The sequence below is a fragment of the Leuresthes tenuis genome, unplaced genomic scaffold (assembly GCF_036924035.1).
Source record: "Leuresthes tenuis unplaced genomic scaffold, fLeuTen1.0.hap1 SCAF_22, whole genome shotgun sequence".
NCBI lineage: Eukaryota > Metazoa > Chordata > Actinopteri > Atheriniformes > Atherinopsidae > Leuresthes > Leuresthes tenuis.
Window position 1 is genome coordinate 2,461,422 of NW_027325376.1, and position 12,973 is coordinate 2,474,394.

At 42.8% G+C, this 12,973-nt stretch overlaps 1 protein-coding gene across 1 annotated transcript; it reads left to right on the forward strand.

The window, feature by feature from the left end:
- The first annotated feature begins 532 nt into the window (after nt 1-532).
- Nucleotides 533-12,801, forward strand: LOC140281743 (toll-like receptor 2 type-2). Its single transcript, XM_072376232.1, has 12 exons — nt 533-615; nt 3,716-3,987; nt 4,070-4,226; nt 4,533-4,682; nt 4,759-4,965; nt 5,070-5,192; nt 7,029-7,179; nt 8,356-8,520; nt 9,492-9,671; nt 9,745-9,885; nt 9,961-10,469; nt 11,593-12,801. The coding sequence occupies exons 2-12, from the start codon at nt 3,717-3,719 to the stop codon at nt 11,993-11,995; spliced, it is 2,457 nt and encodes an 818-aa protein (XP_072232333.1). The 5' UTR covers nt 533-615; nt 3,716; the 3' UTR covers nt 11,996-12,801.
- Nucleotides 12,802-12,973: the final 172 nt, after the last annotated feature.

Below are 12,973 nucleotides of genomic sequence, written 5' to 3' on the forward strand. Positions count from 1 at the left end.
TCCAGTTGCCTATCACTGCTATTTCTGTCCTAATTGTAGAAATAGGAGGATTAGTTTAATTAATTAATTAATTCATTATTTTATACCTGCTTATTCCAATTCAAGGGCACGGGGGGCTGGAGCCTATCCCAGCTGCCATTGGACGAGAGGCAATGACCCTGGATGGGTCGGAGGAACAGTTTATTTTGCTCATTTGCTTTATTTTCCACTTTCTTCGAAAGGCTTTTAATTGAGAGTTAAGTGTGTTTTCCAAACCTACAAAATTTGACCTCTGGAACAGCTTTTGAAGTTAAACACTTTGATGAAGCCTTCAGTTGCTCGACTGCGCCATCAAGTGGACAATAAATGTAAAGCATCTGGTGACTGAAATGACAACATGGCTTCACTACGTCTATAAATTACTCGCCGCACGCTTCGAAGCCTCGACACAGATCACCACTTATAGTCTTCTCAGCGTACAGTCACTACCTCTTTTCAAACTGTCAGTTGTCCTCCAGTGTCACTGAGTTCTTCGTTCCTCCCTTAGAGGATAAAAATACCTCCTTAAGTCAGCCTATTGTCTTTCTCAGTTCCTCAGTTCCTCTGTTATCAGGCTTCAGCTCGGCTAAAAGAAAGGTAAGACAACAGACTTGTGAAAAAAAATAAGTGCAACTTATGGCATTTACGTGCTTTATGCTTTATATATGTAATTATATTTAAGTTCATTCTCTATTTAACAGCACAGTAATAACACCTGGAGGCCATTTGTCTCACAAAACTAGAGAAAAACGTGTGCAAATGAGGGCTACAACACGAGGGCATCGGTTTAGATTCCCTGACAGAGTTTTGGTTAATGTCTCATTACTTTTAAGCCAGGGCACTTATTCTGTTTGCATTCTCACAGGTTTGTGATTGCATCAACATTTTTAGATGTGCATGTTCAACTTGAGCATGAGAAAAGCTTAATGAAAGCTCAGTTTCGGTTAGTGATCACGTGAGAACGCAGCTCCAGGTGTTATTCTAACCCTAAACCTGCAGCAGTGTACTTTTTTCACTCCTATCCGGAACACAAGCCATCCGAATATTTTCTACAAAGTTGAGTTTTGGAAAATTTGCTTACAATTTGTGGATGCAAATCTGGATCTAAGGGTCGGTAAACTTCACCTCTGTCTCTCTCAGATGCTTCCCAAAGGCCTCGTGGCCGTGATCTTTAGGCAACAGTAATACAGTTTGTTGCCTTCTATGCTCGAGGCTTTTTTTCTGCCGCCTTTTCTTGCTTTGTGCCCCCGAGCTGAACCGACAGCAGCTCGTAACGCTTCAGCCCTCGCAGAGATGGCACAAAAGTTTGAAGTTTTCTGGTCTGAAACATGCAACATCCGTTTACATTCAGTCATAAAACTAAGCACAGTTGGGTGCAAAGAAATGTCATTTTCAAAGCGTAATTTTTCATCTTGAGAGCCAAATTCCCACACTTTCTAACGCAAATATGCTCTGCCTCACCTCGAAACTGTGTTTCAGCTCCCAGATCGAGTCCTTCTCCTTCCATTCATGCTTCTTCTGTGCACTCACAAAACTTCTGCTCTTGGATTTTTGCTTTCAGTTCTCTGGTTGCTGTGAAACAAAAGGCAGATATGATGCTGAGGTCACTGCATCCTTGTGGCTCTGCTGGTTTGCTTCTGAACATTTACAGGCTCACATGGATCAAAAACCTACCAAATGAGTTCATATATCGTGAAAATGGTTCTATTTGGAGGTGAATCTGCTGACATGTCTGCCCGCTTCATGGCTACTGTTGGAAAAATTATATAGTTATACTATGACAGAAGAGTCCCTCCATCTTTTCCTCTTCTATGATTCAAGCAAAAGTGTTTTGACTCTTGTACTAGTCTTTCCCATAATATTAACTGGTGAGAAATGCCTTTTTCCCATAACATTGTGTGATCAGCAAGCATAAGCAACATAAATAGCTGGAGCACCATTTTGTCCGGGAAACAACTCTGAGCCATCTTCCCGACAGGTTGTGCGGATTTGTCTCTTTCTTGCAAGAAATAAATGTTTTGTGTTAATCGTATCCAGCGACTCTGAGCCTAATTTTAAGAGAATGTTTCTAACAGCTACGTTTTGCAACCATTCAAGGATGGATTTCAACATGATTTAAAGGAAACAGTTCTGGTTTTTTTTACAAGCTGATGCAACTCTCCAGGGTCTGCTTTGGTAAAAGAACAAAAACAAAAAAACACAGAGAAAGTACAGCAGCTCCTTACTCTTCCTTTAATTCAAATCTCTATTAAAGAGGATCATTTTACACTTTTTATCTCAGACTCTGCCTCTTTTTTTTTTTAGATCTGTAGCACTTAATGAGCCTTAAGTATCCTGAGAAGTCAGACCAGAAACCATCCAGAAATACTTGACTGGCAGTTTCATTCAGAGATACTTACATTCCCCTCATCAGGACCATAAACAGCTGGATTGGCTCCAGGTGTTGAACAGCTGCTGGAAGATTAATAAAACCAGTGAAAACTCACATATCAACTGCAAAAACTCAAAAACAGTCTGTTCTTTGTTGTGTTTTACTGGTGCATTCAAATCACAACTGGGAAATTAGAATTTCTAAGTACTTTCCAACAATTACACTGTCTTTGACAGGATATAAATCATCAATTAAATAATTAATTAATTAAATCGTTAAATTAAATAGTTAATTAAACCATGAAATGATGAAACTTGATATAAACATCAAAGCAAAATAAGTTTAAGCTTCCCATTTCTGAGGTACAGGGAATGCAGCATCATATGAAGGATAAAATGGGCTGGATAACCTTGCAAAGTGAGATAAATTCCCCCTGCACATCTTAACGGCTCACTGAATGAGATATTTTCAGATGTATGAGGCCCAAAACAAAAAGCCGGGTATGTGAGGAAGATGTCGGCGTCATATCTGGAACTCTACTGGCTGCAACTTTAGTTTCACAGCAGTCTGAGCGTGAAAAGTAAAAATGTTTATGCATTTATCAGACGCTTTTATCCAAAGCGACTTACAGGTAGGCAGGTAGGCTAAGGGGGTCTTGCCTTAGGACCCCCACTGGAGACAGTACCTTTCATGCAGGGGATTTGAACCCATGTCTCCCACATGGAAGGTGGCAAACCCTAATTATCTAGGGATGCACAAGACTATAGCCAATCATCGCCCCCCGGCCACCTACACAACCTGGGCCAGTAACCACACAGCCTGATAAGGTCAGAAAGCAGTAGATTTGACACGGCATTATCTTTTCTTCCTTATTCCAACACCTGGAAAACTCCCGGTACTCCAGGTCAACTCGGTTTGGCTGAAGCAAGCTTACACTGTTGTGTCAGCCCACTTGTTTTTTACGCCTCCTCTGCTTGCGCCACTCTTCCTTCCTGCTTTTCTTTCACTTCTGTGTCACAGAGCGTTCACTCACACTTTCAGCTGACTCACTTTCCTGTTTCAGTGCATCCACCCAATTTTTTTATGCAGCGTAAGGTGACGGTTTTATCCAAAGGACTTATACTCATATCCCAGGTGGGCAGGTAGCGTAAGGCGGTCTTGCCTAAGGACCCCTACAGGAGGTAGTATCTGTCATGCAGGGGGGGGAGGCGTCAGGATTTGAAATCACCCACATGAAAGCTGGCAATCTTACCACTACACCAGCATCATCTGTCCGTCTTTTCATGCCACCTCTCTCATACAATTCTGCTCATCTTTGGTCCACAGTATGGGACAACCGAGTTGCTGCTGCTGCACCTTCCTCCTCCTCCTGTCCGTCACCCTGTGCCGGGGTCAGAGGTTAAACGCAGACGATGGCAGGTCGTCCTGCAGCCGCTGCAACCTGCAGCTCTTCTGTAACTGCTCCCACAGCAGATTCATGCATGTTCCACTGGTAACGGATCGCGCCCTGGCTCTCGACCTCTCCTTCAACAACATCACCGTGGTGACGGATGACGACCTGGCAGGTCACAGGCTGCTGAGGGTTCTGGATCTCCGTGGTAACATCAATAGGACTTACCGCCTCACCGTGGTTTTGTTAAATGTAGGACGTGTTTAAGCGTCAGTTTCACTCTCCTCCAGGTAACAGCTTATCTGTGATCCATCCGTCGGCGTTCGACTCTCTGTGGAGTCTGGAGGAGCTGGATCTGTCTAACAACCAGCTGCCTGCTCTCAACCACAGCTGGTTCAGGAAGCTGGAAGCTCTGCAGCGCCTCAACCTGCTCAACAACCCGTACAGGTGAGGAGCCCAGTTCAGCTGGGTGAACTCTGAGCATCCATCCGTTATCTTCCACTTATTTGAGGTCGGGTCGTGGAGGCAACGAATCCAGCAAGGAAACCAAGACATTCCTTTGGGATCCTCCTGGGGGATCCAGACTCATTCCCAGGCCTGATGGGGTATATAATCCCTCCAGCATGTTCTGCATCAGCCCTGAAGCCCATCCTAACCAGATGTCCTGTAATTCAGGCAGATACAGTCACATTAAACCTGATGTCTAGGTGTGCCTCAGTGCAGCTTCTTGTCTTCTCACCGGCTCTCCTCCAGGTATCTGGGTTCTCCATCGGTGTTTTACGGACTCATCAGACTGAGGAGGCTGGCGTTTGGAGGTCCTGCCCTGGAGGAGCTGAGGAGAGGAGATCTGTGTGGAGTCACCCAGCTGGAGGAGCTCACAGTGCACGGCAACAACCTGTCCAGGTTTCACCTGTTTCTGTTTATTTTAATTGTGTATGAAACAATTTGTGACTTTCTCTGACTTTCATTTTCTCTACAGTTATGACTCCGGAGCTTTAGCTGACATTTGGCCTCTGGGTCGGGTCACTTTAAGCCTTCACGGTCCTTTTTTAACAAACGTGCCTTTGGCCTCTGCCGTGCTCGCTGACGTGTCGTACCCTGAAACGTCTGTTATTCTGAAAGACCTCCATCTGATTGGGAATCTGTCCGTTCAGCCCCTCAGAGAGTCAGCCAGGGGGAGAGTCAGGTCGTACCACAAATCTCCTTCTCTGCTGTTGAAGCTCATATTCCAAAACATCCTTTTTGAAAGAGAAGCCAACGATGACATTTTCTTGTGGTGTAACTCTTCAGGTCTTTATCCCTCCAAAACCTTTCTATATCTGATGAGGCACTGGTTGGCTTCCTGGTGGTGTCGGATGGCATGCCGCTGACCACCCTTTCTGTAGATGGTCTAACTCTGACAGGCGAAGGCAGGTGGGAAACCAATGCATCGGTGTGATTCTCTGCAACCTCAACAGTTGCTGTTACAACATAGTTTTCTGTCATCACGGGAAAAACTTAAGCACCTCCAGAACCAGCATTAAGCAGTGTTTATTTCAAGTAAAATATATAGAGGACTCAGCAAGGGATAGGGGGAACCAGCTATTGATTAATTTCTGACACTTCTTGATCGCAACACGATATAAATGCTGGGTGGGTCTATGCTGAATCTGTGAAGATAGACAGAACGAATTAGCTGTTTTTGGTTCAGTACATGTAATTAACATCTGCCTCTGCAACACTGACATAAAAGTTGACAAATCTGTGCACCTTTTCTTGTTCTGGATGTATCCGCCCACAGAAGCATGGACTGCAAACTGTTACTGCACAATGAGAGCAGCTTGTAAACTGTTTTTAGAGCCACTCTTATAGCTAAATTACAAATGTTTTAAAAACAAGCTACATTACAATGTGCACCTAAGAAGTTTACAGTTTAGATAAATCAGTTAGATTTAAAAAAATCTAGTTTCTAACACCCAGAAAGAAAAAGGAGGGAACGAAAGCAATGAGCTGTGGATGACAGCGTTAGCATGCTAGCTGCTGACTCATGCTAGCTGCTGACTACATCCACAATGTGTGATGGTATAGTTCAGTCTATGTACAGCTTTTGTACACCATCATTGTGCTATGTGACCAGTTTGTTGTTTATGTTTATGTTTGTTTCTGTTTCTGTATTTATCAGACGCTTTTATCCAAAGCAACTTACAAATGAAGATATAACAGCTCTATAAAAAGCTAACAATAAGCTACATAGAAGGAACCCAGGAGTCCGACTCTGTCAGAGGGGACAGAGTAGAGATAGGGTGCAGGCATAGAAGGAAGTGCAGAAAGATAAAGTGCAGAGATAGAGTCTAGTGTGTCTAGAGACAGAGTCTCTAGTGCATAAAAGGTTACAGTTAAAATTTCAGACACCAAATGGCTGATTCCTTACATGGTAGATGCACTGAACACTTGGTGGGAGGTCAGGACTACAAATGAATCACTTCAGTTGATAACTTCAGACATGAGCAAACAGCAGCAACAGCAGTAAGACGACTTATAAACCCAAAGTACAAACCTTTTATATATAAAAAACAAAATCAGGTCTCAAAATTAATGGAATACAACCTCAGATGAACATCACCAAATGACATACTACATTGGACATGAGTTACAACTGGTTTCCTGGGTCTCATCTTCTGACTCTGTGGTTCAACCACAGCTGTGGGTGGGACTTCAAAGGTAATGATTGTAATGAAATGAGGACTAGACAAATTTGTAAAGACTAGGGGTCCGATTGCTTTCACTGAAGGTAAACGGAGAGGGAGGGTTAGGCAAGACATCGACAGGATGAGTGACGTAACCTGATATCCTGAGTCTGTAGCCAGGGTGTCCATAAACAATAATCCAATCTGTGATCCAAAAAGAGTAAAAAAAAAAAGGTGCTCGGTATCTCTTTAGGTGAAAAAACAGGAATCTGGACTCACAATACTGGGCTGGGTAAGGAGGCAAGGTCCAAAGATAGGTAATGGTCACCAACATGCAAAGGTTTGAAACAAATCCAAGGGGCTAGGCTGGAGAAAACAAGGTCATACAGGTTAGATGGCAGCAGAAACCACTGAGCAGTGTAATATGTCACGTTTTGTTCTACTCATCTGAGGTTGTATTTATCAGGGTTTTTTTGTCCTGATACATAAAACCATAAAGTTCAGAGAGGGTTTAGTTTCTTTATCACCTTTCTCTTTGGGAGTGATTTTTATCCAGCAGGACTTTCCTTTTTGGTTCTGTTAGGTTGGAACATGCCAGCTGGACCGATCACAGAAGCATGGACGAGTTCTTCGTCAGGAAACTGGTGGTGCTGGATATTTTTAAGTTCGTCATGACTGCAAAGATGAATTTTCTGTTGCAATACCAAAGAAAACTGTCCTTCATTGACTCAAAGGTAAAAATCTTGATTTTTAGTGGTGGCCAACTTGTTGGTCCATTACAAAGACACAGCAAAAGGACTCCAATGTGCGAAGATTAGATTAAATATGGTTTGTAAGGTTTATTATTTCCATTGGTTGGTTAATGTTGTCAAAACAACGTTCTGTATGTAAAGAATGAGAACGTTTCTCAAAAATTATGATCACATATTGGAAAATAATGAGGAACTTTCTCAAAAATAATTACTTTCATTATAAACTAAAGTGAGACTTTGCCAACACTTTGACTTGGTTGATGCATGATTAAAATCTTCAGCACTCTGGGTTTTGTCACTCAAATAATGGGAATAATTTCTCAAATAATGACTCAGTAACTTTATCATTATTTTGACTGTATATTTAAAAAGACTGCAGATATTTCAGTACCTTCACATAGTTTCTAAAACCTTGAACCGTCTCATATTCTTACTTTTTATCTCCAACTGAAGAGAACATTTCTCACAATCATTACTAAGTATCTCAAAACAAAGGTAAGCTTGATGAATGAATGATTTAGTGTCTCAAATATGCCCTTATAACGAAGTCTTTCAGCAACTAATTATACTTTTAAATAAATAACTAGATATGCAACTACTGTAAGTTCTCATTTTATTTTGTCCCAACCCTTCCATTTCTCATCCTGCCTCTCTTCTTTTGGGCATTGAGGAGTAGTGGTCGACACCATCCAAATCTCCATCCTACTGGCAGAAATAGGTTCTCAATTAAAAGATTTTAATCTTATTTGGGGAGGAAGTTAACTATTATTTCAAACGTTCAGTTTGGTCATGGTAACATTTCTTAAATAAAAGTTGGAGCTTAAAGTTCTGTGAGCAATCTGTTGTCTAAAATAATTCGATGTCCTGCCAACACCAAGCTACAAACAGCTGATCATCATCAACATATCCATGAATAAGGTTTCTCAAGTCTGGCCTCAGCCTTCATCCACCACTCCGCACACTTTTAGACGCCTGTTCACACAAATCTGATCGACCACTAAACCGAAATGACCCGTAACTGTTTTTGTAATAAAGAGTATTTGTGTTTTTTTTTAGATCAAAGTGTTTAAAATCACTAAAAATAGAAATGCAGAGTGAGGAAAACGTTTCAAATCCTACTTAACAAAACTGTTGTAACTTTGTGACTTCTGCCCTCAGTTGTTTTTGTTCTCCTGTCAAACAATCCAACTCATGGTGTCTGTGCAATACCTGGACCTGTCTGACAACCTGCTGACCGACCTGACTCTGGGCTGTATGCTGTGTGAAAAAGACGGATTACTGAAGGACCTCCGAGTTTTAAACATGAGCGGAAACATTTTAAAGGTGCAAGCGGGGAACTTGAAAAGTGGGCCTAAGAGCTTTAATAGGGCAACTGGACTTATTCTTGGTTCTTGAAGATGTTTACTGTTCTCAAAAAGAGTGTAACTTTGTCTAAAGATAATCTTTTAAATGGAGGAAGTGGAAAGCAAAGCACTGAGCTCATACAAAGGAACAACAACAAGGCACTGGTTCAGGTATGTGCGCGACAGCTGGGTCAAGATCTAAACTCAAGAAGTGGAGGCTTTCATTCACGGAGCATCAACTTGGTGGACAGCAACATCAGGCAGAGGATGGAAGTCTTAACCCTGAGGTTTACAGGAAACCCACACATTCCCATCCACTAGAACACAAACTGGCTGTAATCAGAGCTCCACATCGCCGGGCTGAGAGTGTACCTACCAAGGCTGAGGGAAAACAAAAGGAGCATCAGCACTGGATACCCAAACTGGGCGGAATCAGCAGAGACAAATAGACCAAACCACACAGGTCGAGAAGCTAAGAAGAACAGGTGCAAACATACTGTAATTTCATATGAAGCAGGAGTCTCAGAGAAACTGAGAAACACTTCAAACCCAAGAACAGAGGTTGGCGAACTGAGTGGATGCAGTGCAGCGAGGAGTGGGCGGAGCTCTATACAGAGGAGACGCTTTCAGAACTGTCCACGTTCTGGATAGAAAGACCGATGGTTTGAGGTAGGAGTCAAGAACCAAAAATGCTCTGTCAAACAGGTAAACCAGCTCACAGGTAAGGATGACTTGAACCACCCAAACACTTGGCAGGTGACCCAGTGACACTTTAAAGGCCCTCTCTGCTTACGAGCCCATACTCACCAGAGCTGAAACCTCTTCAAGAACCAAGGCCAGTTTCCCTTATTCAAGGTCTTAGGTCTTAAGAATTTTCATCAAATTAAAATCAGTGTTACATACTCGTCATTAAAAGTCCTAAAGTTTGAGGGTTTCTCTACCTCTGGCCAGTCTTTGTCCACAGTGAGTCGACTGGTAGCTAAGCTCACCAAACTGACCCACCTGGACATCAGCAGAAACAGCTACAGCTTCATGCCCTCCAGCTGCTCCTGGCCCTCCACCCTGCGATTCCTCAACATCTCCAGGGCCAAGCTCACCACCATCTCTCCCTGTCTACCCACATCCCTGGAGGTAGATAGATTACGACACCACGTCCCGACACCATCACATGAGAAGTATTCCCTGTGTGCTTCATTGTTTTCAGGTGTTGGATCTGAACAACAACGACCTCAGTGCCTTCACTCTGCCCCTGCCTGCTCTGAGGGAGCTCTACCTCTCTGGGAACAAGTTTCTGAGGTTGCCTTCAGGAAAACTCTTCCCTAATCTACAAACATTGACTATACAGGTGAGAAACAGTCACATGTAAGGTTTCCAGCCTTCTCTGTGTTCCACAGTGTGACGCCCATCGTTTGTTTTACAGTCAAACACCCTGAACACATTCGGCCATTCAGACCTCAGGTCGTACAGACGCCTCCAGACTCTCCAGGCAGGTCAGAACAAGTTCATCTGCTCCTGCGACTTCGTCACCTTCCTCCGGTCTCAGTTTAAAGGAGATGGAGACGTGAAGTTGACAGATGAAGGGGACAGCTACGTCTGCGACTCCCCTCTCTACCTGCAGGGGGAGCCCGTGGGTCGAGTTCGCCTTTCTGTCGTTGTGTGTCAGCGGGTTTTGTTTGTGTCTTTGAGCTGTGGGTTGGCTCTGTTTGTATGGATCCTGATATGTGTTCTGCTGTGGAAACTTCACACCTTTTGGTACCTAAAGATGACCTGGGCATGGCTCAAGGCCAAGCGTAGCTCCAAGGTCCGCCGGCGGCGCAAAGCTAAAGAAAGTTCGGAGGCGTTGCTGTCTTTTGACGCCTTTGTTTCCTACAGTGAAAGAGATGCTGGCTGGGTGGAAAACTTCTTGGTTCCTGAGCTGGAGGAGCCAAGGTTAGTGTGTTTCTGCTGATTATTTTTGTTCTTTAACACGATCCCTGCATGGTTTTCTTCTTACAAATAAAATACTTTTTCATCATTTACATCCATCCATTTTCCAGCCCCGCTTAATCCAGTTTAGGGTCGCTCTTCTTCATGTGAACTAATTCTAAAGTATTGGGACTTAGGAAAGCTAATCTATATGTACTCAACACAAGCCTTTATAGTCCAACCAAACATATTTGATCACTTTTGGTACAATTAAAATGAAACCACTGCATGCCATGGCAACAGAAGAAAGTCATGTGACTTTCTCTAGCCAATCAGCAAGGGTCAGACTGCTTAACAAAAGGTGATGTCATGGACTCGGACCAATCAAGAATGAGCCAGAAACAGACTTTCTCTAGGGTTAGGGTTAGGGTTTGTGTCATTTTGTGTGCTCCAGTTCTTGTTGTTAATTTGAACAGGTGAAATGGACATTTGAAATGTTGATATAAGTTTATTAATGTCTTTCTATCCATATATTTTTTGGAACTTTTTCTTTAGGAACCATATAGGATCACTTCTTTGGTCTTGATTTGCAACCTAAACCTGAAACAGTTTTAAAAAAGTGTTTTTATAGTCTCTAATAACATTAAAGGGTTGAAACTTTAAGTAAAGAGTGCCCTTGAAGGGTTGTAAGGGAGTAATGAGAATAATTTTACCATGTCTGCTTTGCGCTGACCAAGCACTTTGTTGCCTAAAATTAACTAAAAGGTGGGTGAAAATCAAAGTTAAAACTTAAAACTTGAACAGAATGATTGTTCCACAGAGGGAATTAACCTTAATCTTTGGGTAGGGGTCAAGAATGTCTTTCCATTTTCACCTCACCTGATTCTAACGACAAATGCCCCTAAATCTAAATTACTGCTTACTTTTGACGTCAGTTTAGTCTGCAGGAACCTTTTCTGATCAAGGCTGGCGGCACAAAACGTGTCTATAAAGCCAGTACAAGTTCTAACTCGAAGCTTTTGAAGAACTATAAAAAGTAAAGTCTATTTTGAGTGTACAACCTTCTTACTGCGTTTATGCTCGAGCTTTAAGTCAAATTCTATGACCAAGGAAAGAATTAATGATCTGACTCTTTGTTCTCTGACAGTGGGACAGACTCTGATGATATGAGATCCCCTCAGCCTTTAACCCTTTGCCTCCACAAGCGGGACTTCATTCCTGGACAGTGGATTGTGGACAACATCATGAGCGCCATCGAGCGCAGCCGGCGGACCATCTTTGTCCTCTCTGAAAACTTTGTGCAGTCCGACTGGTGCCGCTACGAGCTGGACTTCTCCCACTTCTGGCTCTTCGACGCCGGGGGAGACGCAGCCATCTTGATCCTGCTGGAGCCGCTGGCCAAGGACAACGTCCCCAAACGCTTCTGCAAGCTGCGCAAACTCATGAGCTCCACCACCTACCTGGAGTGGCCTCAGGAGGAGGAGAGGAGGGAGGAGTTCTGGAGGAGCCTTCGCAGTGCTTTGAAAGGAGAGGACGAGGAGGACAGCTGATTTTTGTTCATTGTTATGTGTGGCCAGGTAATGGCACACCTGGAGGGTTTTGTGTGCTGCTATTTCCCCGCCTTCTCCTTCGTCTTTGTCCTCCTCCACAGGCCAGTGGACGATTAATCAGGTCGAGGATGAAGAGGGAGAGGAGGAAGGCTCTCACTCTGGGGGGCAGCAGCCACATGGATGGTTTGCTTTCTTTGTTTTTTCTTATTATTCATCTGTCTTAGAGTTTTTTTCCCCTTTTGTTTCCCCTTTTTGTTCCTTTTGGCCTTTTGGTTCATAACTCTATGGCTTAACCATTAACTCTTTTTTCCTTTTCAGTGGCATCTTTTTAATGAATAATCTTTTCTTTTTGCAAACATTGTGTGGCGTTCTTATATGTTTTGGTCCCATTGAGTGTTATTTTAATTTTATGAGGCCGTAACATTAATGCTCTTTTGAAACATGATTGAAATCACTTTGTAAAGCTCTGATGGATCTACTACAATCTGTCCCTAATCACTTTGATACTGAAGGAAATTTAAACTATTGATCGTTACCAGCAAAGTTTTTTCATATTCTCCCACACATTTATTGGATCTTTGGAGGTGTAAGCGTTCTTATACTTATAAGTGAAATCTGACACGACTTTGGTCTCTATCATTGATTACCAATAAATGCCGTTAATAACCTTGGACATGGCAGCTTTTGTGTTAAAGAAAGAATCAATATGTCTTTAAATCATATTGTTGCACAGTTTCTCATCATATACTGTCAAAGGTTTACATTATTTCCAGCTGAAGTTCAGACTCAGAGAATCAGTGGAAATATGATCGGCCTCTTGCTGGTCATGGGGTGAAATGACCACCTGAGGGAGGTTGCTTTGTCCTGATGAGGTTCTGCTTGTAGAAAATGTAAACTTTTGTGATATTTTAAAAAAGAAAGGGAAAAACATTCAACAGTGAGGACTTTTCCCCCTGAAAACAAGCTTTATTCTACTTT